We start from the raw sequence: 25023 nt of genomic DNA, 5'->3' as shown, positions 1-25023 counted from the left end.
CAACGACTATGCTTCCAAACAACAGAGAGCACGAGAGCACTAGGGGAAACCTCAACACACCTCCCATTCAAGGCTCCACACAAAGTCTATGGTTTAACTCCAACAAAATTGCCTGTTTCTATTGCACCTTGCATTGAGATGAAAACACTATTTTCATGTGTTTCCATTGCATGGTTTTGCCAAAAAAGTGGTAGCGAGTATCTGAAAACATCCTCTTGTGAACGATGTTGAATGTAGGGCTGGAGCTGAGGCTGCCAACTCCATACCTAATTCCTAATGCATGCTTTTGCAACATAGTGTCTATACAGGTGATATCCAATCCTTAGGTTTTTAGTCCAACCAACCCCCTCCCATCAAAACTAGAAAACCATGAATCTCTATTAATTGTAGAGGACCCTGTTTTGGGGAAGCTTGGACCTTGGCGTGGGCCCCATGCCAGCCTTGACCTGTGGATCTGCTGGTGCATTCATGAACACCCATACTCTTTTGGAAGAGAGAAAAACTCTCATAGGAAAATAAAGTTTTGCTTGTGAGAGTCTTTGATAAGAAAAGTTTTAGAAAAATAAAGTTTTTGCTTGTTTGTGTATCATGAGAAAAATAGAGTGAGAAAATGTGAAAAAAAATGATAGAGAGGAGGGGGGTTGTGGTGATGGTGGTGAGATGAGTGGTGGGGAGTGTAAAAATAAATTTTCTTTTAGTAGGAAATATTCTTTTACCCTTTTTATAAAAGATTTTTTTCCATCAAAAAGTGTACTTTTTATAAAAACTCTCTTAACTAAAAAGTCTCCATTGAAGGGTCAGAAAATCTATACCAACTTTCTATTTTTTGCATCATTTTTCCTACATTTTTCTCGCTTTCAAACGTGTCATAAAATAGAGGTTTGTGACTTACAAGGGTTAAGAGGGCGAGCCATGAGTTTACACCATAAAAAACCATCATAAGTATGACAGGCTTAGCCAACGATAGGTCCAAAGGGTGGTTTCTTGTTCTTCAAAGAACAGTCTAACCACACACCACAACTAAAACCTTTTTACTGCTACAAGCGTCAGAAACCAAGTAGGGTACGAGACACATCCAATCAACCCGTTCCATATGAAGACATAGGACCTCGTCCTAACTTAGAGATGAAAATCCCGTAGCAGTATAGTACCATGCAATACTTAACTGGATAAGGACAGGGATATGGGCATAAGCTAAAACTAAACAATTTGGAATTAGATACACTAACCATATCTATGGATCTATGGACCAATCTAAGTGGATATGGATCTTGGATGGATGTTAATTTGGATAAACACCAACCCACATATCCGATCAGTTTTCAGCAGTGTTCAAATTCAAATCAGATATCAGAGAAAAGAATTTAAAAAAGTGGGGGGTTTCTGTTTCTGTCATCTGTTGGGGACCGAGGGCAAAGTAATAAATAAAGAGAAGTGAAGCGCTAAAGTAAACTCAACTCTCTCTCTGTCTCTTTCCTGGGAGTTTCCTTCCTTGTTTTTCTCGCTCTCTGCCTCTCTATCCAAGGAAGAAGAAGGAACAACAAGCAGAACAGAAGGTTCTCCCTCTCGCTTTCTTTCTTTTCCCCACTTATTTTTTGTTGGCATTTTCGTGGGAAATGTGCTTTTTTTACGAGTAATCATTTGGGTTTCTTCATCTTTTGTTTGTGGGTATTTGCTAGAAGTCTGCATTTTGATCTTCTTTTCATTCGATTTCTCTCTCTCTACAAGATTTTAGTTTTTTTGTTGGATTTTCTTTTTAGTCGTAGAGAATCTGAAAATAATTTTGCTAAATTTATTTAGGGCATCGATTTGTTCCCTCCTTTTTTCCCCCTTGTTCGCCCTACTTTCCCATGAATGGGTGAAGCATTTACTTCGACATTGGGTTTCCATTTTTTCAAAAGGGTTTTATTTTATTCTTTAGTTGTTGTTTTTTAATCCTTACGTGGGGCTAGGGTTTCCTTTCCTGCTTTTTTTTTGTTTAAAATTTGAATATGGGTCTAGGGTTTTTCTTTTTTTCTGACGCTTCTACTTCTGCTGTTTATTTCTTTGGGTTGTTACCCCCCTCTATCTCTCTCAAGTAATTTGTTCGTAGCACCAATCGACTTTTTAGGGAATAAGAGATTTTTTTTCTCCTGCCATTATTTGTCTCAGATTTGTAGATTTTTGTTAATTCCGTTGCGGAGGACATGATTTTTAGATCCTCTTTCTTTTATTCGATATTTGTGCATTTCATTATGGATATAAATGATATATTGGCATTTCTGTATAGATATGAACCGTTTTGGTTAAGTATGCTTTATTGGAAAATATTCAGAGTATACATTTTGATAATCCTTTTTGTTTTAGGTTTTAGCATTGCTTCAGTACCGTTTTCTCCCGGAATTCTTTGATGTTGTTCTTAATACTTGTATATTGGAGTTAGATGCAATTTTCTGGATGTTATTGGACATGTGGTCGTTTCAGTTATTTTTCTGTTCATCGTCTTACATCGTCTTATGAGTGAAATACGCCACATTTCTTTTTTACTGTGTTTCTGTTAATCGTTTGCTTTTTTTTTCTGTCAAAAATCTTCCTTTGGGTTTATCTCCATGGATATGATTGTTAGTGTTTATTGAAAACATCCGAGGAAGTTCTTACAATCCTGGAATCTTGGAGAATAGGATAAAAGAAATACTGAATTCTGTTTTAGCCATACGTGAGAGGCCTTCTAGAGATTGGTTATTGAGGCTTGAATATCTAAGAAGGAACAACAGGCATCCACCTGCAGGCATTCATGCAGATTGAAGTCTTTTTTTGTTTACAGTTCAGAATATTTTGTCATGAAAGAAAGTGTTAACTGTATTTATCCACTGTTTCTATGAGGAGGTTTATGCTGAGATGTAAACAAAAGATTTTTCTGTTTCTTTTTTTCTGGATTAAATATAATCCCCATCTAACGAGCTGGATGAAACTAGAAAAACAAAAAGCAAGAGAATTAATCAGTTCTGAAGACTAGGTTCATTAGGAGAGGGAATAGATAAGGATTTGATGAAGAGAATGGTGCACAGTATGTTCGAGGATTTTTGTACCTTAGGTCAAGACCCCAAAGTTGAAGTTCATTTGGCCTCTTGTCGTATGGCAAAGACTGAATAATCTAGATGACCATAACTTGCACGTTTAACTTTAAGCTGATAATGCCACTAACCAGATTGGGAAGCACCATTTAGCTGGACACAGAATGGAAAGAAGATAAGTAAGTTATATTGTTGTCTCTTTTGACCAGTAGAACTTTGAATTACTTGTAATATATGTAGTTAAGTGTGGGACTAGGCTAATGTCTTGGTTATGTCAATTAGTAGATCAACTAGCTCACTTACCCATCTGTAATGCCTAGTGTGGTAGAGCTGATATTAAAGGTATACTTACCAGGGGCTGTTATCTTTTTTGGCCCATTAATTGGTTACAAATCTTTGAATTAAGTGGTTCTTTTATAAAATTCTGAGATTAAACACTAGCTTTTGAATATGCTGAAAATTTTCACAACCTCTTGGGAAACTTAGGTTTCACTTTATCATGATTCATGGCATGACTTTCATGTGGTTTCCGAAAAAAGCATGTGATTTTAGTTGTTACTCTGTATGCATGTTTATTAATCTGAACTTGTTTATGATTTAGAAATCTACGCTAAGTCATAACTTCATGTTACTAGATGTGTCTCTAGGATGTTACATTTTAAATTTTACATTGTTATCATTTATTTAGCATTAATCTGAACTTGTTTATGGTTTAGAAATCTACATCAAGTCAGTAACTTCATGTTACTAGATGTGTCTATAGGATGTTACATTTTAAATTTTACATTGTTATCATTTATTGAGCATTATAATTTAGGTTTCTTTTAATAGATGGAGTTTTTTTTATTATAATAAAAAAGGTGTGCCTTCAAGAGTGGTTACTTAGGCAGTCTTTGAATTCACTATCGACATATATGTTGGACACTTGTATTCGAGAAATAAGACATGTTTAGTGTTTGGGCTTTCATGCACACAAAAAAGAATATCCTCAAAAGGTCATTTTAGTCTTAATTTTGAGGATCCATATGTCCCTTCAGAAAGGTTTTACATTGGGATCGAGAAGGCTTCTAATATTTCATTAATATGCATTATCATCATTACTATTATTTTAAAGCTGTTTGATGAGCTTCAAAATGATTATTGGAGATGTTTGACATGCATTTTTGGAAGCCATAAATTTGCTTGTTAAAAGGAATATTGAGGTTGGTCTATCCCTTTTTATATGCTGCAACTGGTTGTGCATTGGGAAGAGCGACTAGCTAAATGTTTTAGCATATGGATCTAATTAGGATTATTGGATTGAGATCCGAGGCCTGACATGTGGTGCCCTGGATCCGAATATGTGGACAATCCTATATATGCTCACATTGAGAGAACCCTAAAAAATTATGATGAATGAAAGTGATTCCTTCTTGCAGCCGTCCCTCTCTCTCTCTCTCTCGCACACTGTCTCCCTTGGGATTGATGTGCAGATGTCTTCCCCTTTGATCTCAGGCTGCAATGCCTGCTCTTGGGCATTCCTTGGGTGACGTGAGGCATAGGCAATACCTCGAGGAATCGGTAAGCCTCTTGGTGCTTTGTCGTGGCCATTGAGCAAGCCGGTAGCACGTTCCTGCATTGCCACAATCCACATGCACGTTGGGAGCTACGTGCAGGCCATCTAACATGAGATCCGACCTTCCTAATGTCAGATCTACCCCCTGCACACGTTTGGAGAGATCCTTCACTTCCCTACATGGTGGATGTCACGCTGCAAGCGCCAAATGAGAGTTTTTTTCACTCGCTTGCGCAAATATGCTTCCGATCTTGACATTGAGAGCGTGATTCACACCAGTTTGGTATAAGAGCCTTTGGATCACCAACGAGAGGTGCTCGGTAACCCCTCCAACGATCTTGGTGCCTTGGTTTAAATGATGAGCGAAATGCATTTCATGATGGACGAGATGCGCGCGTCCATGGAGCAACAATTCAACCATCATGAGTTTTGCATTGAAACCCTTGAAAGATGGCATGCACAATAAAAGAGGCATTTTCATGTTCCCTTGGGATCCATGCCAGCCTCTGCACGCCATGTGTTCGAGGAAAGGCCCTAACAACCGTCTGCTACTTCCTAATGGCAGGTCGAGTTGTCTGCGACCCCCCTCTTTGGGACAGTCCCCCAACACACTGTTGGGACTTCCCGGGGCCAACCATAGGTTCCCACACGGCCCATATTTTCTGATGTACCCATCCGACCAGCTGATCCCCCCTATGGGCTGCATGAGGTCCCCCACAATACATCCATTCGATGAAAACCCGCAATACCGCAACACACAGGATCAAACACATGCGACGACACCCACATGCAAAGATATGATTTTCCTAAGTTGAATGGATCGGATGTGCATGATTGGCTGTTCAACGCCCAAAACCTTTTCATGGGTTAATCATTGCTGGAAGAATATAATATGGATTGGGTGATTATGAACATGGAGGGTTAAGCCTTTCAATGGTTGCATTGTCAAATGCAAGCGCACGGGAAGCCCCACTTGGGCTGAGTTTGCAGATCTGGTTGTGTGGAGGTTTGGCTCCACTCCATATGATAACTTTGATGTTAAGTTGAAACAATTGTGACAAAGGGGGTCTCTGTAAAAATTCCAAGCAAAATTCGAAGATTTGTGCTCTATGGTGTGCGGTTGGCCGTAGCACGTGCTCATGGGGGTGTATGTTGGTTCCCTCAAAGAGGAAATACATGTGGAGTTGCAATTTCAAAACCTTCGCACGTTGTGTGAGTGTGGAGAGGAATAAACAACTCACGATGTTGCAGAAGCCGATTAGAACCCCGACACCCGCAATAGAGGTGCTCTTCCCTACGAGCGGCCTCCCAAATCGGTTGGGCGTTCCATGACCCCTAAGAAGGAGCGATTGATTAGGGCTGTAATAGAAAAGAAACAGAGAAAATGGCCGTGTTTTACATGTGACAAAAAATGGGAACCCGATTATAAATGCAAAGCTATGCGTATGTACATGGTGGTTGACGAGGATGAATACGAAGGGAGCGGTGAGGATGGTGAGGAAACTGAATTCGAGGGGCTTGAGGACCTGAATTTGGGCAACTCCTACCTTGCTTTATCAAGTGTGACAACCCCTTATTTGATGAGGTTTGATGGGGTTGTGAATGACAATCAAATCAATGTTTTTATTGACATGGGCTCGACTCATAATTTCATACGAGATGAGCTTGTGCACACGCTTGGTTGTTGGGTGAAGGAGCACCCCATCTTCGATGTGATGGTTGATGATGGCACCAATTTGACGTGTGTCATGACACGGTGTTGAGGCTCCAAGGATTCGATTTTGAGGTAGATTTGTATGTCCTACTCATGCATAGGGTGGATGTCGTGCTCAACATGTGTTGGTTGAGATTGCTTGGCAGAGTCACGTGCGGCTTTGGCCAGATGCACATAGTCTTTCGATAGGGTGATTCTATTGTTACTTTTCACATGCCTCTTACTAAGGGAGATGTCCCAACCAAGGGGGGTATCAAAAATTTCAAGAGATCGGGTGAAGCCAGCCTCCTCGTGCAACCGGTTGCCCCGCCCGATCCAGGGGATCTTTAAGAGTCGGGTTTTCCCGAACTCCAAGAGGTTCTAGATGGGTTCTCTGATGTATTTGGAGAGCCAATGGAGTTGCCAGTATATCGTTCACAGGACCACCATGTGGTTTTGGCACCTGAAAGCGGGCCCGTGAGTGTGAGGCCCTATCGCTACGCCCACGAGCAAAAGGCGGATATAGAGAAGTTAGTGGGGAAAATGTTGCGGGGTGACATTGTTTGCCCAAGCATCAGCCCAAAGCAACAAACCAACTCCACCCCAATCTCATGGTCCACCACTTGATCTTCAAATACAAGTTACAGTTTAAGAGCACCAAGGCTTTGATACCATGTAATGAAAAAGAAAAAACAATACAAGTGGGTGCCTCTTATGGGCTTACAAGAGCACGAAAACATACACAACAAGGACCTCTTATGAGTCAATAAAAAACACAAGCACATAAGCCACTTAGAGCAAAAAACAAGTAAAAAATATAGAATTTATTATAAACCAAAATGCTTAAGAAAGCATTACACAACAAGGAGGGAACACCACTTTATATACACAAAGAAGGGCTCATAGAATCGACTACCATAAATATAGCCATTGGGGAGCTCCCAACAACAGTCTAGCCATTTGACTAAAATGACCTTAACAAAAAGTGAAAATACAAAAAAGGAAAAGGTTGATGTGCCCCTAATGGGCACAAGCTATTACATAATAGTGAAATGATTAAATATTCCTAATGGGTATTACCTATTACAACAATTTTAAAATATATATATATATATATATATATATATGTATATATAGCTAAATATATTCTTATATGTCCAACTTAACACAACCAGCCTTAAACTAATGGACAAAAGGAGGTCACCAATCAGACGTTGGAGACTTATCTATGGTGTTATGCGAGTGAACGCCCTAATAAGTGGAGCAAGTATTTGGCATGGGCTCAATATGCCTATAACACCAACCACCACTCCTCTCTAGGGATGTCTCCCTATGAGGCTCTTTACGGGTAGCTGCCCCCTAGTTGGATCACATACAAGCACAAAAGTTCTTCAGTTTATGAGTTCTAGAGATGAGGTGATGCGTCTCCTCAAGGGGAACCTCACGAAATCCCAATAACGGATGAAACAAATCTACTACAAGGGCCGAAGCGATCAGGAGTTCCAAGTTGATGATTGGGTACTCCTGAAGAGGGTGCATAAGGGGCAAAAATCATTCTCTGGGCAGCCGTGGTTCATGCTGATATATGTGGACCAATACAAACTCCATCTTTGAACAAGAGTAAATATTTTATATTATTTATTAATGATTTTTCTCGTATGAGTTGGTTATTTTTCTTATTCAAAAGTTAGAGGCATTTGAAAATTTTCAGGAATTTAAAGCTCTTGGTGAAAAAGAAAGTGGGCATATTATAAAAACTCTCCGCACTGATAGAGGAGGAGAATTTTTATTTAATGAGTTTGGTTCAAAGTGGTATTCACAGGCAATTGACTGTAAGAAAAACACCGGACCAAATGGTGTTGCTGATTTTTTTTGTTTTTTGGGGTTGTGATAGTTGTCAATTGTTAGGATTCCTGTTTTGGCATTTTGCTTTCAAATGCAGCTTTTTGAGAGGTTGTGCTTTAATATGTATGGTCCTGGATGATACATTTGAAGTGGAAAGAGGCACCTCTTCAACAGTTTGAAGCCAGCGAAAAGCAGTTGTAGGATTTTTGTTGAGCTGTTGTTTTAGTCTTGTTTTTTTCATTTGTTACTGATGAACATATTGTAAGACTTGGTGCTTTAAGGTGGATATAGGATTTTTTTTAGCTTTCCTGTGATTTGTCAAGAAGAGGGGAGCTTACAAAACTTATCTAGCCATCTCTCTCTCGCTCTCAGCTTGCTAATTTTTCAATGAAAAGGATATGTTTATGGCACCTTAGGCATTTTATCCCGTCAGAGTGGTCAGCTTCAGTTTGTAGTAATGCCAAAGATGATGTGTTACTGGAATTTTCATGCTATTTTGGTTCAACTTTTCATCCATAGATTCATCTGGTTGCAGGATAACTTCATCAATGGATACGGTGGCTGAGAGTCTTCCAAATCGTGCATTCACTATTAAGCTGTGGCCCCCAAGCCAGAAAACACGGCTGATGCTTGTTGAGCGCATGACTAAAAATCTTTCATCAGTATCTATTTTTTCCAAGAAATATGGCCTTTTGTCTTTTGAAGAAGCTGAAGAGAATGCCAAGCGAATTGAAGATGTGGCATTTGCTTCTGCCAATGAACACCATGAGAAAGAGCCTGATGGTGATGGTAGTTCTGCCGTGCAGCTATATGCCAAGGAATCCAGTAAGCTTATGCTTGAAGTTTTGAAAAGGGGGCCACAGTATCCCAAGGAGGATGCTCAAGAACTAGCAGTTCCAAAAACTGATGAAAATGGAGCTCCTAAAAAAACTGTTTTTGACATATCTGGGGGTGCGCGTGCCTTTCTTGATGAATCAGAAGCGCAGGAGCTATTAAGGCCATTAGCAGAAACAGGGAACTCGTACACTAAGATATGCTTTAGTAACAGAAGCTTTGGAGTTGATGCTGCACGTGTTGCAGAACCTATCCTAGTGTCTCTAAGGGGTCAGTTAACCGAGGTTGATCTTTCTGATTTTATTGCAGGAAGGCCAGAGTCTGAAGCTCTTGAAGTCATGTCAATATTCTCATCTGCGCTGGAAGGTTGTCTGTTGAGATATCTTGATCTTTCGAACAACGCTCTCGGGGAGAAGGGTGTCAGGGCATTTGGGTCGTTATTGCAATCACAGAAAAACTTGGAGGAGCTTTACTTTATGAACAATGGTATCTCTGAGGAAGCTGCTAGAGCCATATGCGAACTTCTCCCGTCCGCTGAAAAGCTCAGGGTATTGCACTTCCACAACAATATGACTGGAGATGATGGTGCAGTAGCTCTTTCCAAGATCGTCCAAGGTTCTGCTGCTCTGGAGGATTTCAGGTGTTCCTCCACAAGGGTAGGTTCTGATGGTGGTGTTGCATTGACCAAAGCATTGGCTGCCTGCACCAATATAAAGAAGTTGGATCTACGTGACAACATGTTTGGAGTAGAAGCTGGGGTAGCTCTGAGTAAAGCTATTTCTGGACATGCAAGTCTCACAGAACTCTATTTGTGTTACTTGAATTTGGAAGATAAGGGGACTGTTGCTATTTCCAATGCCCTCAGGGGCTCTGCTTCAGCACTTCAGGTGTTAGAATTATCAGGGAATGACATCACAGTGGATGCTGCTGCTGCATTGGCTGCATGTGTTGCTGAAAAGCAGTCTCTGACGAAGTTGAACTTGTCTGAGAATGAGCTGAAGGACGAGGGTTGCATTGTGATCTGCAAGGCATTGGAAGAGGGTCATAACAACCTAAAGGAGCTCGATCTAAGTTCCAATTCTATCAGAAGAGTCGGAGCCAAGGTGTCAGCTCAGGCCGTCACTAATAAGCCTGGCTTCACGTTGCTAAATATCAATGGTAATTTCATCTCGGATGAAGGAATTGATGAAGTAAAGGACATACTGAAAGCTGGTTCCAACTCTGTTTCTGTACTTGGACCATTGGATGAGAATGATCCAGAGGGTGGCGATGAGGACGAGGACGAGGAAGAGGGAGAAGAGTCATCAAAAGCTGTTGAGGATGGTGAAGCTGAAGAAGGGGAGGAACTTGAGTCCAAGCTTCATGATCTCAAATTAGACCAGTAGTTTTTCTTATCAATGCTTCTTGTGATGTTCACATTGAATATTAGCTTTGATAAATCGAGTGTTGTTAGGTACCCGTAGATCATTGATGTTGTGATCATTAGGTTGTTTTTGTTTTCTATAGTCATGTTATAAGATGTCTAAGTGTCAACCTGCACTGGAAGCTTCATTTTTAAGGAGCCTTATTTACTGCCATTTTTTCTTCTTTTCCTTTTCCCCAACTTTATTCATACCGATGGAAGCATAATGGGTATTTAGCTGATCAGAAAAGGTCATTTTGATGAAATATTTCAGCCAATAAACACAATTTCTGTTTTTCCCAAGTGCTATGATCTATAGAACCAACAAATCTTGGCAGCAATGTTGTCAGAATCGGTTTGGGATCTGAATCAACTTTCAAAGTGATTGAGAGAATCAACTGGTTCATGTTTGAATTGAATTTGGCTGAATCAGTCGATTTTCAAAAAATTTTAAAAATCATAACAAATAAAAAAACAAAAAATATGGAACAGAAGAGCTGAGTTATCCCTGACTCAGCCATGATCAGGCTGATTCTTTCTGGTTCCAGCTGAATCGGGGTTTAATTGGCTGATTTTTTGAGGAAGGTTCAATCCCACCTGAATCAAAATGAATTTTGGCCGATTCGATCTGCTTCAATTCTGATGACAGTTTGCCAGAAAGGATCAGTTGTATATTTTTTTGTGAGTTTAAACTTTATAACTTTTCATTGATTTATTTCTAGTCAATATGCTAGTGTCTTGCCGAAAATTCAATTAGGCATAATCTTGCAGCTCTTGCTTGAAATTGTCTATCTATGAGTTCGCAGAAGCTCGGGCTCTGTTAATGTTCAAATGGACGCATTTTGATTCCCAGTTCCAAAACAAAAAAATTAACCATTCAACATATTAAGCCACTACCTCCACTTTTTTTTTGGATAAGGGAACCCCCTCCCCCACACCACCACACATCAAATATAAAGTTTTGATGACACATGTATCGGATTTATCCAATATCCAACCTATTTTTGAATCTGATTAGTTACATTCGATTAAGAAAACTGAATCTCATTAATAATTGCATTCAGATTCCCAATCCGACGAATATCTGATTCCAACCAATAACTGAATCAGATTACATGTATTTATTTGGGTTCCATATTAGCCTTTCTTCATCCAAATTGGAATATGAATCTGACTTCAATTAGCCAATATCCAATTAATCATATTTGGTATTGACCCAAATCCAAACCGTTTACATCTTTAGGGCCCTCGAACGTTTTTTTTTTTTTTGATACTCCAAGGGAAAAACCCTTCCATCTCCAACTGCACATTGGCTGGCCTCCAGTTGGTAAAACCCTTGAGGTCTCCCCTGCTCACCGAAGAGTAATAAGGTGTCTATTTTCTTTCTAATCCATAGTGTGTTGTGTCAAAATTTTAAAAGAACCGGCAGCCAACCGATGGGTTTTCTAAGCTCTTGGTCTCTCTTTATCCTGACAACACACTATCTGGCTGGCGACCTTGTGGCAAGGGTCACCACCCATGGATTTCGAACTTGTGACGTCCCATCAGCCGAGACCTTGTGGGCGCTCTTAGTTCCTGTAACCTTTTAAGGTAACAGACAGACCCTAATTTTGCCTATTCTGTTGCAATATAATGTCATTGGCAATTAGGGAATTACCTATTTATTTCTAGGAGTCCCAACTAGACAAGATTATGTTATTTGCTAAAGAAGTCATAATTTCACAAGATTGCTGTTTTCATTTCAGAGATGAATATGAAACGTGCAAGACAGTTTCTAGATGTGATGCATAGTCATCGCTAGATGGACCATTATCCAACAGCACCCTAGAATTTATTCAGGGCCTTCTCTAAAACAAATTTTAGAAGATAACATGGTTCCTAGAAACAAGCCGTTTGGGGAAGCTCATTTCTGTCATTGCAATGGCTTTTTAGGCTTCTCTAGAGAACAGATTCTAACAATCAAACTGAATGATTGCTGATCGGATTTTTGTAATCGTTATTTGATCGTTGAAAGTGTTTGAAAAATCGCCAATCAAATAATAATAACCGAATTTCCACATTCGTGGTGAGTTCGGATCGATCCACAAGGAACAGGATATACTCGTAATAAATTGAATAGTTACATTTTATTGTATCGAACTTGCTCAATTACAGAGAAGAATACAATGAAAATTAAATTGAAGTAGAATAAAAGAAAGAAAACGACAAAGAAACAACGAGATAAATCCAAAGCTTTCCGGAATATGCTTTGAGCTTTCGGGTTGAATCACCTGCAAAACACAAACATGAAGTTAGTTAATGCTGACCCAGTGATTCTGAAAACAACTGAATCGATGTTAAAACTAAGAGTAGTTAAAACTCTAATTTATACGAAGGATGAGAATTTACCCGAGCTAACTCTCTAAACCAATTATTCTAACAAAACAAACAACTCTAGATTAATATTAGAAACTTAATAAACTACTAAGGCTCAAAATTAGAATAACTACATAAACTAGAAAAAGACAATTATGCTCTTGCGCAACCCTGGACCCTAATTTATGACAGACTTATGGAAAATGAATAGTGAACTCAACCAGAGTCCGGTTGAACTGATTTTGGTTCTGTTGAATTCCTGACACAATCACAAATCCAACACAATTCTCGGATCACGAATATCAATTTGGGAGCTCTAGATATAAGTGTCACAACTTCAGTGATGATTTAGTGACAGGTCCATCTAGAAACTCTATACTGGCAACGAGCGAGAATACCAAGAAACCCTATCCTAAATGTTGTTTGCGTTGCTGAGACATGTATATACCACCTACCCTATTACATGTACCATTAAACTACATGAAACGATAGCCCTAAATTAGTGTTTTTCCTTGCAATGACCAACATATTCAACTAAAGAAAAGACTCTAGCCGATTTAGGCAATGGGGGGGGGGGGGGGGGGGGGCTCTTCTAACTACACTAGGTTAATGATCAGCTGCAGATTAACTAGCTAACATCTAAACTAGCTATAAAACCCAAAATTGATAGTAGATTCTCTACTCCTCAATCGACTAGAGTGATTCTAGTCAATTGATGGGTTCCAACTAACCAAATGTAAAAACAATGATAACCACGTTAGTCAACTAAGCTACAGTCTCTACATTAAGCACCCTAAGATATGCTAGCCAAACAAACTCTAACACATGCTGATACGGTAAGGCTAATGGCAAATTAATAAAACTAATCAACTATGAATACTAACCTCAATTAATATAACAATTATATCAAATCAGCTTCTACAGAAAAACTACTTAATTTTAAAACTAAACTTAGCAAACGAAAGCGGATACAAGCTAATTTAATCTATAAGCGAACAGAGGGATTTATGAACATCTGCTGTTACAACCCGAGTCAACCGAATACCTCTGATCAATTAAAATACCTAAAATTGCCTAATCAGAATAATGAACTAATTACTCTAAGACCTCCTTAAACTAATTTTTTAACATTAAAAACCAGCAAAAGATCATTAATCTAATCTTATTTACCTTACTAACAGCACCTGACTCAATATTATAACAAGGCCTAGAACAAGATTAACATCCTAACACAATAGGCAACTCAACTAGCATAAAAGAAAGAAATTAACACTGAAGCTACTACTTAGGTAATACTAATGCAAGATCTCCTTTAGCCCATGAGCACCATTGACCAAATAACACTATGTTACGGTAAGGGAGCTCACTAGACAGCAAACACACTAGTACACATACGTGGTTAACACAACAAATATACCTGTCTCCTCTTTGAGATGGATTACCTAGATCGACTAGCAAAGTCCTAATCGACTTTCGGTAACCTGCTGCAACATACTTTATAATACCAGTGCCTTAAAATGAATCACATTACAGGGCAAACCTTCACTGTAGACAATACCATGTTATACTCACCAAATGATTGGAATAGCTTCTTATTGAGGCTAGACCCAAGATCGGCTAGAACAGCCCTAATCAAACTTGGCAAAAGCTTGGAACCTATTACGATCGATGCTCAATCATAAACGTGCCAACTAAACCACGAATTTAGATCTAATCAAAGGTACCCAAGGCCACAGGAAATCAAACTACGATTCACTACTGCAACTCATGTTACACTATGCATTTGAAACTAAGAGAAAGCTTAAAATGGGATAACCTCACTCGGTTGGAAGATGGACTTGATTTCCTCTTTTTTCTATTCATCAATCACGAAAACCACAAAACAACAGCTATTGATCCTACTTAGACTCACTCTAAGCGCTGTCCTCTGCACCACTTAACATACTAAGGTTGAAATTAATGCCAAACACGCAATCAATAAAAATAAAAACAAAACAAAACAGCATACACATCGGTTTTAACTACGAGAAGGGGAGGAGGAAGACATACCTTGTATCGGTTGTCCGACGAAGGGAGTGGTAGTGGGGAGCAGAGTGTGCCTACTAAAGTGCGCCAAAAACCCCTCAAGGATGCTGCAGATGCGTCAAACTGTTGGGATTGCTGGCTGTAGCAAGGTGGACATACACCGATGGATGGAGGGTAACCGAATCACATTCGGATGGGGAAGAAGGCCGGAGGGATAGAGCCGGACGATCTCAGATGGAGTAGACAACACTCCAGCTGAGAAGGGCGTCTTCCACAAGGTGCTACACCTGCAATCACAGCAATAAACGAATCAGCAACAGCAAGGAATACCGAAAATGGAGAAGAAGCACAAGAAAGAGGAGATATGATAGAGGGAGAGAGACGATAGGAAGAGAAACTTCAAAAACTTAGGGAAAACTTAGAGAAAAGATGATGAGAGAGAGGGGTGGCTGGAGAAAACACCATGGAAGCTTCAGATTTGGGGTCTTAGGTGCACTTCCCTAGGCAAAAACGATTTGCCTAGGGTTTGCAGCCTCTTTTTATGGCAGATTCTCTTTTTTGGATATTCCAAAAAGGAGATTAAAAACAATTATTTTGCTAGGCGCCTAATCAAAAGGGGGTTTTTTGCAATATTTTTCAAAAATCGAGTTTGGTTCGGTTTGGGTTGGATTCTAGTGATTTTTGCATTAATCCAAGACCCATATTGGCCATTTGGATCTGGATTTGCCCTAATTCGCCCCGAGGTTTGACCATATGCACTGAAAATACCATAACTTTTTTGTTTTAACTCCGATTTGAACGAGATTGGAACCATAGCTCATTCATGTTCAAATGCATCTAAATGTGGGTTCTAAACCTAAAATTGATGCTTTAATACATGACTCTAATGCACTCTTTGATGCGCAATTCATGCTTCATCAAATACCCCCATGCTAGAATGATTGCTAGTCCCTAGCAATTTGCACTACCCTACCAATGATGATACAAACTTACTTGACAAAATGCAAATTCTAATTACACCACTAACTCACTTTCGTAGGAATCATGGTTGCATTTAGCACATGCAACAAGACCTTTTTGAACCCCTGGGTTACCCCAGTGGACGAGCAAGGTCTTGTGAGGGTTTGCAGAGATGCTACCCACAAACATTAGGAATCATGCAGAATTTCAAAATTTTCTTATAAAATGCTAGGCAATTCCATAAATCAAATTTAGCAGACATTTCATGTAATTTTTCACTTCTCAGAACATAATTAGAGAGTTTATGACTCCACGATAAAAATTTTTCTTTCACTCTTCTAAAAATCGCATTTATCCATGATTGTTTCTCAGAAAATCATGTATTGTCATGCTATTGTTCATTTTTCATCACTTGTATCTTTTTCTGCACAGTATTTCACTCTACTTCTAAGCAATGAATTTTTCTTTTTATTAAGCTATCATTTTCTTTTTCATTGGATTTTCAATTTTTCCAATCTTTCAGATTCTTTTCTTTTCTTTTCTTTTCTTTTCATTTGATAGCTTGCGTGTGGTCTGCTTTTGTGCCCTGTGCAATGTTAATTCCTTCTTATACCACTATCTGTATGTCGAGGGCATTAACTAGGCACAAAAGTGACTTCCTTCATTTACCCCTTCATCATGAGGTTCAGACACTTCAACTTGTGTATGATCTCAACTTCTAAGGCTCACGAAGTTCTCACTTTCCTTTTCGGGTAGAATTCAAATGTTTTAACTAACGTCTGAACTCATCTTACTCGGGATTGTGAAATCATCCAAACAACCTAACGTAGGCTCTTTTCTTTTGAGCTCAAGCTTTTTCTTTATATTTGTCATTTACTTAGTAGTTTATATCAAACTGTGCTTACTTATACTTTGTGATTCAAATTTATCTTTTCACATTCAAATACAGTCTTTTTTTTTAACTTCACATAAACACTCACTCTTTTTAGCTTTGTTCAGATTTTTTTTCTCATTGGGCTTTTAAAAATTTCTAACATGGCCGATTATGTCAATAACATTCATATATGCTAAAAAAAATTCCGAAATGCCTAATTTATGAGTTTTAGCTACTGATACGTGATAAACAGGATAAAATAATGGGTATCTACTGACCCACCCCCCATGCTTGAACGACACTGTCTCTAGTGGCATGAAGAGATCTAAAAATGCAATGTAGATGCACACTAAGAGACTTGAAATCAAGACAGGAGAACGGATAGATACAACCTGATATGTGGGGCCTCTTGAGCCGAAGCTTGACTGGATCATGCTCCACCACTAAGCATACGCCGATGCTTAGTTTTCAGCTGACCTTGCCAATTGTCTGCTTTAAAGGTTGTGTCCTGAATTTGGTAACCTATACTCATAGATAAACCTGCATGAAGCAAAGCAATTGTAAGCTTATATGAAAGCAACGACTGAACAAATATAAATGCTAAAATTGAAGAGCCTAATTCTGCTATCTACATATGATACATTTTTTCGCTCAGATCTTATTCTTTTGCGAGATCCCAGACCTCGCACTCATCGGCCTGTAAGGTATCTGAAATGTAGGGCTTCAGTCTTTGCCCATTCACCTTGAATGTGCCTCTGGTACGTGGGTCAAATAGTGTCACTGCCCCGTGCGGAAATACTTCTCTAACAATGTAAGGTCCATCCCATCTTGACATTAATTTACCTGAGAACAGATGCAAACGATAATTGAACAACCAAACTTTCTGATCTAGCTCAAACACTTTTCTGATAATATGTTTATCATGAAAGGCCTTAGTGCGAGCTTTATATAACTTGGCATTCTCGTATGCATCATTTCTGAGCTCTTCTAGCTCAGTGAGCTGCAATGATCGCTCTTTGCCAGCTTGGGTGATATCGAAGTTAAACTTTTTGATTGCCCAGTAAGCCCTGTGTTCCAACTCGACAGGGAGGTGACACGCTTTACCGAAAACCAGACGATATGGGGACATGCCAATAGGGGTTTTAAACGCAGTCCTATATGCCCAAAGAGCATCATCTAAGCGTTGGGACAAATCCTTGCGGTCCGGGCGGACTGTCTTCTCTAAGATCCACTTGATTTCCCTATTAGAAACCTCAACTTGTCCACTGGTCTGCGGATGATAGGGAGTGGTGAAACGATGATCGGCGGAGTATTTTCTCAAAAGAGAAGCTACCTGTACATTCCTGAAATGTTTTCCATCACTTATCATCGTGTGTGGCACACCAAAACGACTGAAAATATTGTGCTTAATGAACTTAAGCATGACTCGATGATCGTTGGTCTTGGTTGCCACAGCCTCGACCCACTTGGAAACGTAATCGACCGTCACTAAGATGTACAAATTATCGAATGATGGCGGGAATGGACCCATAAAATCTATGCCCCATACATCAAAAATCTCAACAATGAGAATCGGGAGCAAGGGCATCATATCCCTCTTGGACATGTTCCCCGTCTGCTGACAACGAATGTACTTTCTGCAGAACTCATGCGCATCTTTGTGGAGTGTGGGCCAAAAAAAATCAAACTGCAAAACCTTTGCAGTTGTCTTCCTATTATTAAAATGCCCTCCACAAGCTAGCGAATGACAAAAACTGAGGATGAACTCATATTATTCCTTCGAGACGCACCTTCTAATGATCTGGTCCGCGCAGTATTTGAACAACTCTGGTTCATCCCAATAGTACTGCATCACCTATGATAAGAATCGCTCTCGCTCATTCTTATTCCAATACACAGGAATCTGCCTTGAAACCAGATAGTTCACAATATCTGTGAACTAGGGTAACTGCGATGTTTCGACGACCATAATCTGCTCATCGAGGAAAGAATCACTGATCGGCCTCTGATTCTGAGTGGAATCCATGATCAGTCTAGAGAGTGTTAAGACATATGTAATAATACATCTATATATATAAATATAGATGTATTTATAGATGTATTCACCATAATACCCGATAGGGGTATTATGGTCTTTTCACAAGTACCCAATAGGGGTACTTGTTTTATTTCTTTCATTTTTCTGTTTTCTAATTTTTGTTTTTAATTTTTTTAAATTGCTTTTTGGGATACCAAAAGGGGCCCCACAATGGAGTCGTTGGGGCCCCCAACGGTCACAATTATGATCGTTGGGGGCTCCCAACGACTCTATTGGGAGCCCCTTTGGTCTCCTTTTCTTATAAATAGGGGGAACCCCCCTTGTATGTGGTATTGCTCTTGAGAGCTCCTCTTCAATAAAAGAGATATTATTTTTCATGTGTGTAGCCTTTTTATAAGGCCCTTCGTATATCCCTTAGTGGATTTCCTCTCTTATGCTTGTTGCATTTGTCTGTGTTGGACATAGTGAATGCTTTAGCATTCTTGGATTCTTCCGCATATTTCATTACATGGTATCAGAGCCATACGATCTTCTAAGGTAAAATCGTGTCTCTCTCTACTTCCTTCTTTTTTCACATCTACATTTTGTAGCAATGGAAGTCAAGATCGATCTATCATTCAAGCTCAATGGGAAAAATTACATGATGTGGGCATCCGCAATGGAGAATAATCTCAAAGGCAAGAAGCTTTGGGGTTATGTAATGGGAATCGTTCCGGAACCCCAACTTAAGCTCACAAAGATGGAAGAAGATCAAGAGAAAGCACTTGAAAGTGATGCTCGTCTCAAGGCCATAGAAGATTATCATCACCAAATGGAAGATTGGGAAAGCAAACATGCAAAAATCCTAGCATGGTTTATGAATAATGTTGAACTTAAGGTATGTGCAAATATTGCAAAATTCCGCCGGGCAAATGAAGCTTGGTTTTTTATGAAGGGTATGTTTACCCAAAAGGATCTTACAAGAAAAAGTGAGAACCACAAAACAAGGTGACATGAGCATACAAGACTATTATAGTGCTCTAAATCCTTTGTGGGATGAATTGGCTCTTTTAGAGCCTAAATGGGTGGCTATGGAGGATGTGGTATTAAGACAAAAACAAATGGAACAAGATAGATTGTTTCAATTTTTATTTGGGCTTCGTCCCGAATTTGAACAAGTTAGATCCTCACTTCTCCATATATCTACGTTTCCTCCTTTAGAAGAGGCTATTGCCGAGATTACTCAAGAAGAGACTAGGCATAGCATGGGTAAAAGCATAGATGAAGTTCTTGCCGTATCTAAACCCAGCAATCATGTTAAAACCTACAAACCAGAGTTACCAGTCGAGGAAGCGGGAGCGGGAAGCGAGGCACTTTCAAAAATTTAGGAAGCGGGGAAGCGTGGGACCACTTAGAAGAAAATTCCGAACCGTCTCGGAAACGACCTAGGAAGCGAACCGGAAGCGACCTAGGAAGCGAACCGGAAGCGAGGGGAAGCGAAAAAAATGAAAAAAATGGGGAAGCGAGGGGGAAGCGAGGGGGAAGCGTGGGGGAAGCGCGCTTCCCATTTATGGGAAGCGCGTTTCCCATAAAAGGGGGACGCACTTCCCATAAAAGGGAAGCGCGCTTCCCAAAAAAGGGGGACGCTTCCCCCTCACGCTTCGGAAGCGCGATGTTTCGCGCTTCCGAAGCGCGCTTCCCCTTTTGCCTAGGTGCTTCCGGTAACTCTGCTACAAACCACCTCATTTTGGTAAACAAGGGAGTGGTGGAAGAAAAATGATTATATGTCATCATTGTTATGAGCCGGGACATATTAAACCCGTTTGCCCAAAGCTAAATGGGGCATTCAAACCAAAGGTGGCTTCCGTTGAAGAATCATCCACCAAAGAAGATGAAGGCAAGAACGGGGATCTCAAAGATACTCTTGGTCAAATCTCCTTGGCTCTCCAACAAATTCTAAAAGCTACTTCTTCCACCTCCGGTGCCGCCATTGCCTCATCATCACCTCCCGGTACGTACTCTTGGATTTTAGATTCCGGAGCCTCTTTTCGCATGACTCCTCATGAAAATGCATTAACCAACGTGCACACCAATTCAAAAATGTCTTGTGTCTCTACGACCGATGGAACTTTTCTCAAAATAAATGGTATTGGAACTCTTGATTCTAAAAATGTTCAAAATTTTCTTGTTCCAAAAGTTAGAATACTTCTTAAACTAAATCTTAACCTCTTTTCCGTTTCTCAAATTGCCGACCATGGATGTGAAATAGCTTTCTCATCCCAAGGGTGCTTTGTGCAGGATCTCCGATCCGGGAAGCGGATTGGGCAAGGCCATAGGAAGGGAGATCTTTATTTTATGGATAACTTAATACTTCCAAATACCTCATTTTGTACTTATGTCCAAGACAAAAATATTGAAACTTGGCATAAAAGGCTTGGACATCCAAGTTACTCTAAAATGTATCTTTTTCCTTTTGGAAACAAGTTTTGTAAAGAAAAAGATATCAATTGCAAAGATTGCATTTTTGAAAAAATGAAGTCTATTCATTTTCCTAGTAGAACCTTTGTGACAACAAGACCTTTTGAATTGGTGCATTCCGATGTATGGGGACCATCTCCGGTTCTATCCAAAGGTGGTTATTCATATTATGTTACCCTTATTGATGATTATACTAGATATGTATGGATTTATTTTCTTAACCAAAAATCGGAAGTTTTTAACTTCTTCAAAGAATTCCATGCAAAAGTTCAAAATCAATTTCAAAGTCAAATATCCATTCTTAGATCCAATTCGGGTGGAGAATACTTATCAAATGAGTTTCAATCATATTTGAAACAACATGGCATTTGTCATCAAAAATCTTGTCCAAGAACTCCTCAACAAAACGGTCTAGCGGAAAGAAAACATAGACATATTTTAGAAACCACTAGATCCTTGCTCATTTCTAAAAATATTACTAAAAGTTTTTGGACCGAAGCCGTGTTAACCTCCACCTACTTAATCAATAGAATGCCATCTTCAAAATTGAACAATATCTCTCCTTATGAAAAACTTTTTAATATGACACCCAACTACAATCGTCTTCGTATTTTTTGGTGTAAATGCTTTGTTCTTTTACATAAAAGAGATAAATTGTCACCAAAAGCCATAGAATGCGTATTTTTAGGATATGGTGAAAATCAAAGATGCTTTGACTTTAAAAACAATAAGTTATTTGTCTCCAAAGATGTGACCTTTTTAGAAGATGAAAATGGATTTGAAATATTGGAAAAACCAAATGAAATTGATTATATGTTTATGAATGATCTTTTAGAAGACTCCAATGATGACTCTTTGAGTCATCCAGAATTTTTAGAAAATACTCATGATTCTCATGATAATGATGTATCACCAACTAATGGTGACAATCTCCAAGTATACACTCGGCGTGAGGAAGCACAACCTATTAGTGCTTTAGAAAAATTCTTGCGGCTTAATGAACCCCTAGAAGAAACCCCCCTTAGGCGATCTTCTAGAGAATCGATTCCACCTAATAGGTTTGTCTCATATGAAACTCTCTCACATAACTATAGAGCTTGTCTAATAGCCTTGCATTCTTACTATGAACCTTCTCATTATAATCAAGCAAAAAATATTCCTCATTGGGTTGAAGCAATGAAAGTTGAACTAGATGCTTTAAATAAGGCTAAAACTTGGGAAATAGTTCAACTTCCTTCAAATAAAAAAGTTATAGGATGTCGGTGGGTCTACAAAGTCAAAACAAAAAGTGATGGTTCCCTAGAACGTTATAAAGCTAGATTAGTTGCTAAGGGATATTCACAAGAATATGGCATTGATTATGACGAGACTTTTGCCCCCGTGGCTCGCATGACAAGTGTTAGAACTCTAATTGTTGTAGCATCATCTAAGAAATGGCCTATATTTCAATTAGATGTTAAAAATGTCTTTCTTAATGGTCAGTTGAATGAAGAAGTATATATGGACCCTCCGCCGGGAATTAGTGTTAACCAAGGTCAAACTCTTCGATTATTAAAAGCTTTATATGGTCTTAAACAAGCCCCTAAGGCTTGGTATGATAGATTTAGTGCTATCATGTTACAATTGGGATTTCGTTCATGTTATACTGACACTGCTCTTTTTGTTAAACGTGCAGGTAATAGTATCATCATCCTTCTGCTTTATGTTGATGATATGATCATCACTGACAATGATGAAAGTGGTATTCTTAATGTTAAAACCATGTTAAAACATGATTTTGATATGTCTGATCTGGGTTTTCTCAGGTACTTTCTTGGTATAGAAGTAGCATACTCTCCTCGAGGGTATATATTATCACAGATGAAGCTTGCTGCAGACATAAGTTCCAAATCTGGGATTTCAGATGACAAAAAGGTGGAGACACCCGAGGTTATCAATGCTAAACTACGACTGGAGGATGGAGTTCTGCTGGATGATCCTACGCCTTACAGACAACTCATCGGCTCCCTCACCTATCTGACTATCACCAGGCCTGATATTGCTCATGCTGTGCACTCTGCAAGCCAATTTCAGCATGCTCCTACATCTGTGCATATGAGTGTTGTGCTTCGGATCATTTGATACATCAAAAATACTTTGACTAAAGGGCTATTCCTATCCTCCCTCTCTTCCTTAGATTTACTGGCTTATACTGATGCTGACTGGGGAGGAAACCCAAATGATCGAATCTCAACTACTGGCTTTTGTGTTTTCTTAGGAGATTCGCTAATTGCTTGGAGATGCAAGAAACAGCAGAAAGTCTCATTGTCGTCTACTGAAGCAGAATACAGGGCTATGGCAACTACTACAATGGAGCTTGTGTGGCTTCGAAGTCTTCTTCAAGATATGGGAGTTGAAATTACCGGTGCTTCGAAGCTTTGTTGTGACAACAAAAGTGCCATGTATATTGTCAGCAACCACACATTCCATGAGAGGACTAAACATATTGAAATGGACTGTCATTATGTACGTGATGAATATCTTCGTGGGACAGTTACACTGCCATACGTTACTTCAGAATATCAACTTGCAGATTTCTTTACCAAAGCCCTGCCTGCTCCTCGCTTCTTGTTCCTTCTTGGCAAACTTTCGGTTATCTCCCCATAAAGTTTGAGGGGGGTGTTAAGACATATGTAATAATACATCTATATATATAAATATAGATGTATTTATAGATGTATTCACCATAATACCCGATAGGGGTATTATGGTCTTTTCACAAGTACCCAATAGGGGTACTTGTTTTATTTCTTTCATTTTTCTGTTTTTTAATTTTTGTTTTTTATTTTTTAAAATTGCTTTTTGGGATACCAAAAGGGGCCCCACAATGGAGTCGTTGGGGCCCCCAACTGTCACAATTGTGATCGTTGGGGGCTCCCAACGACTCTATTGGGAGCCCCTTTGGTCTCCTTTTCTTATAAATAGGGGGAACCCCCCTTGTATGTGGTATTGTTCTTGAGAGCTCCTCTTCAATAAAAGAGATATTATTTTTCATGTGTGTAGCCTTTTTATAAGGCCCTTCGTATATCCCTTAGTGGATTTCCTCTCTTATGCTTGTTGTATTTGTCCGTGTTGGACATAGTGAATGCTTTAGCATTCTTGAATTCTTTCGCATATTTCATTACAGAGAGATGGTATGCTACTACGTTCTCACTTCCCTTCTTATCTCAAATCTCGAGATCAAACTCTTGTAGTAGCAGGACCCATCGAATGAGCTTCGATTTGGTGTTGCTGAGAAGGTACTTCAATGTAGCGTGATCAGAATAGACAACCACCTTCGAACCAAGAATATATGACCTAAACTTATCCAAAGCGAATACTACTGCGAGCAGTTCCTTCTCTGTCGTGGTGTAGTTCATCTGAGCATCGGCCAGAGTTCTGCTCGCATAGTATATCACATAAGGCTTCTTGTCATCCCTTTGTCCTAAAATGGCCCCCATCGCACAGTCGGAAGCATCGCACATGATCTCAAATGCGAGCGTCCAATCTAGAGATCTCAAGATGGGCGCAGTGGTCAAGGCATCTTTGAGTATCTCAAAAGCCATCATGCAATCATCACCAAATTCAAAGGGATGATCCTTTGCCAATAATGAGCAAAGCGGTCGAGAGATTTTGCTAAAATCTTTGATGAACATGTAAAACCCGGCATGCCCTAAGAATGAAGGTACCTGCCTAACAGTGGTGGTTGGAGTTAATCGTGAAATTGACTCAACCTTCGCTCAATCCACCTTTATCCCTCTTTTGGACACAATGTGTCCGAGCACAATCCCCTCTTGGACCATAAAATGACTCTTTTCTCAACTCAAAACTAGGTTCGTCTCCATACACCTACTTAGTACTCGAGTAAGTTTCTGAAGGCAATCCTCAAAGGAAGAGCCATACACAAAAAAAAT

At 39.4% G+C, this 25023-nt stretch overlaps 2 protein-coding genes across 4 annotated transcripts in view; one reads left to right on the top strand and one right to left on the bottom strand.

Annotated features, from left to right (window-relative positions):
* The first annotated feature begins 1374 nt into the window (after nucleotides 1-1374).
* LOC149814189 (RAN GTPase-activating protein 2-like) lies at nucleotides 1375-10557 on the top strand. Its single transcript, XM_089989602.1, has 2 exons — nucleotides 1375-1556; nucleotides 8682-10557. Exon 2 carries the CDS (start codon nucleotides 8695-8697, stop codon nucleotides 10363-10365), a length of 1671 nt encoding a protein of 556 aa, XP_089845728.1. The 5' UTR covers nucleotides 1375-1556; nucleotides 8682-8694; the 3' UTR covers nucleotides 10366-10557.
* A 1991-nt stretch (nucleotides 10558-12548) lies between these two features.
* The window catches only part of LOC149814187 (uncharacterized), a 30665-nt gene continuing 18190 nt past the window's right edge, over nucleotides 12549-25023 (bottom strand). For 2 of the 3 annotated variants that reach the window (XR_016428083.1, XR_016428084.1), the window contains 2 exons: nucleotides 14787-15049; nucleotides 12549-12652 (listed from right to left, as the gene is read on the bottom strand). The gene's annotated coding sequence lies outside the window, so the exon portion shown is untranslated. Of the gene's footprint in view, nucleotides 12653-14786; nucleotides 15050-16627; nucleotides 17137-25023 lie in introns of those variants that run through there. The other variant, XR_016428085.1, reaches the window with a different exon arrangement.

This window comes from Nuphar pumila, chromosome 15 (assembly GCF_984573655.1).
Source record: "Nuphar pumila chromosome 15, dmNupPumi1.hap1.1, whole genome shotgun sequence".
NCBI classification, from domain to species: domain Eukaryota; kingdom Viridiplantae; phylum Streptophyta; class Magnoliopsida; order Nymphaeales; family Nymphaeaceae; genus Nuphar; species Nuphar pumila.
Note: the sequence above shows the minus strand (reverse complement) of the source record. Positions and strands in the feature narration are given on the sequence as shown.

What these genes read in the sequence shown, in the direction of transcription:
- LOC149814189 (XM_089989602.1), top strand. Translation starts at nt 8,695, where the DNA reads ATGGATACGGTGGCTGAGAGTCTTCCAAATCGTGCATTCACTATTAAG.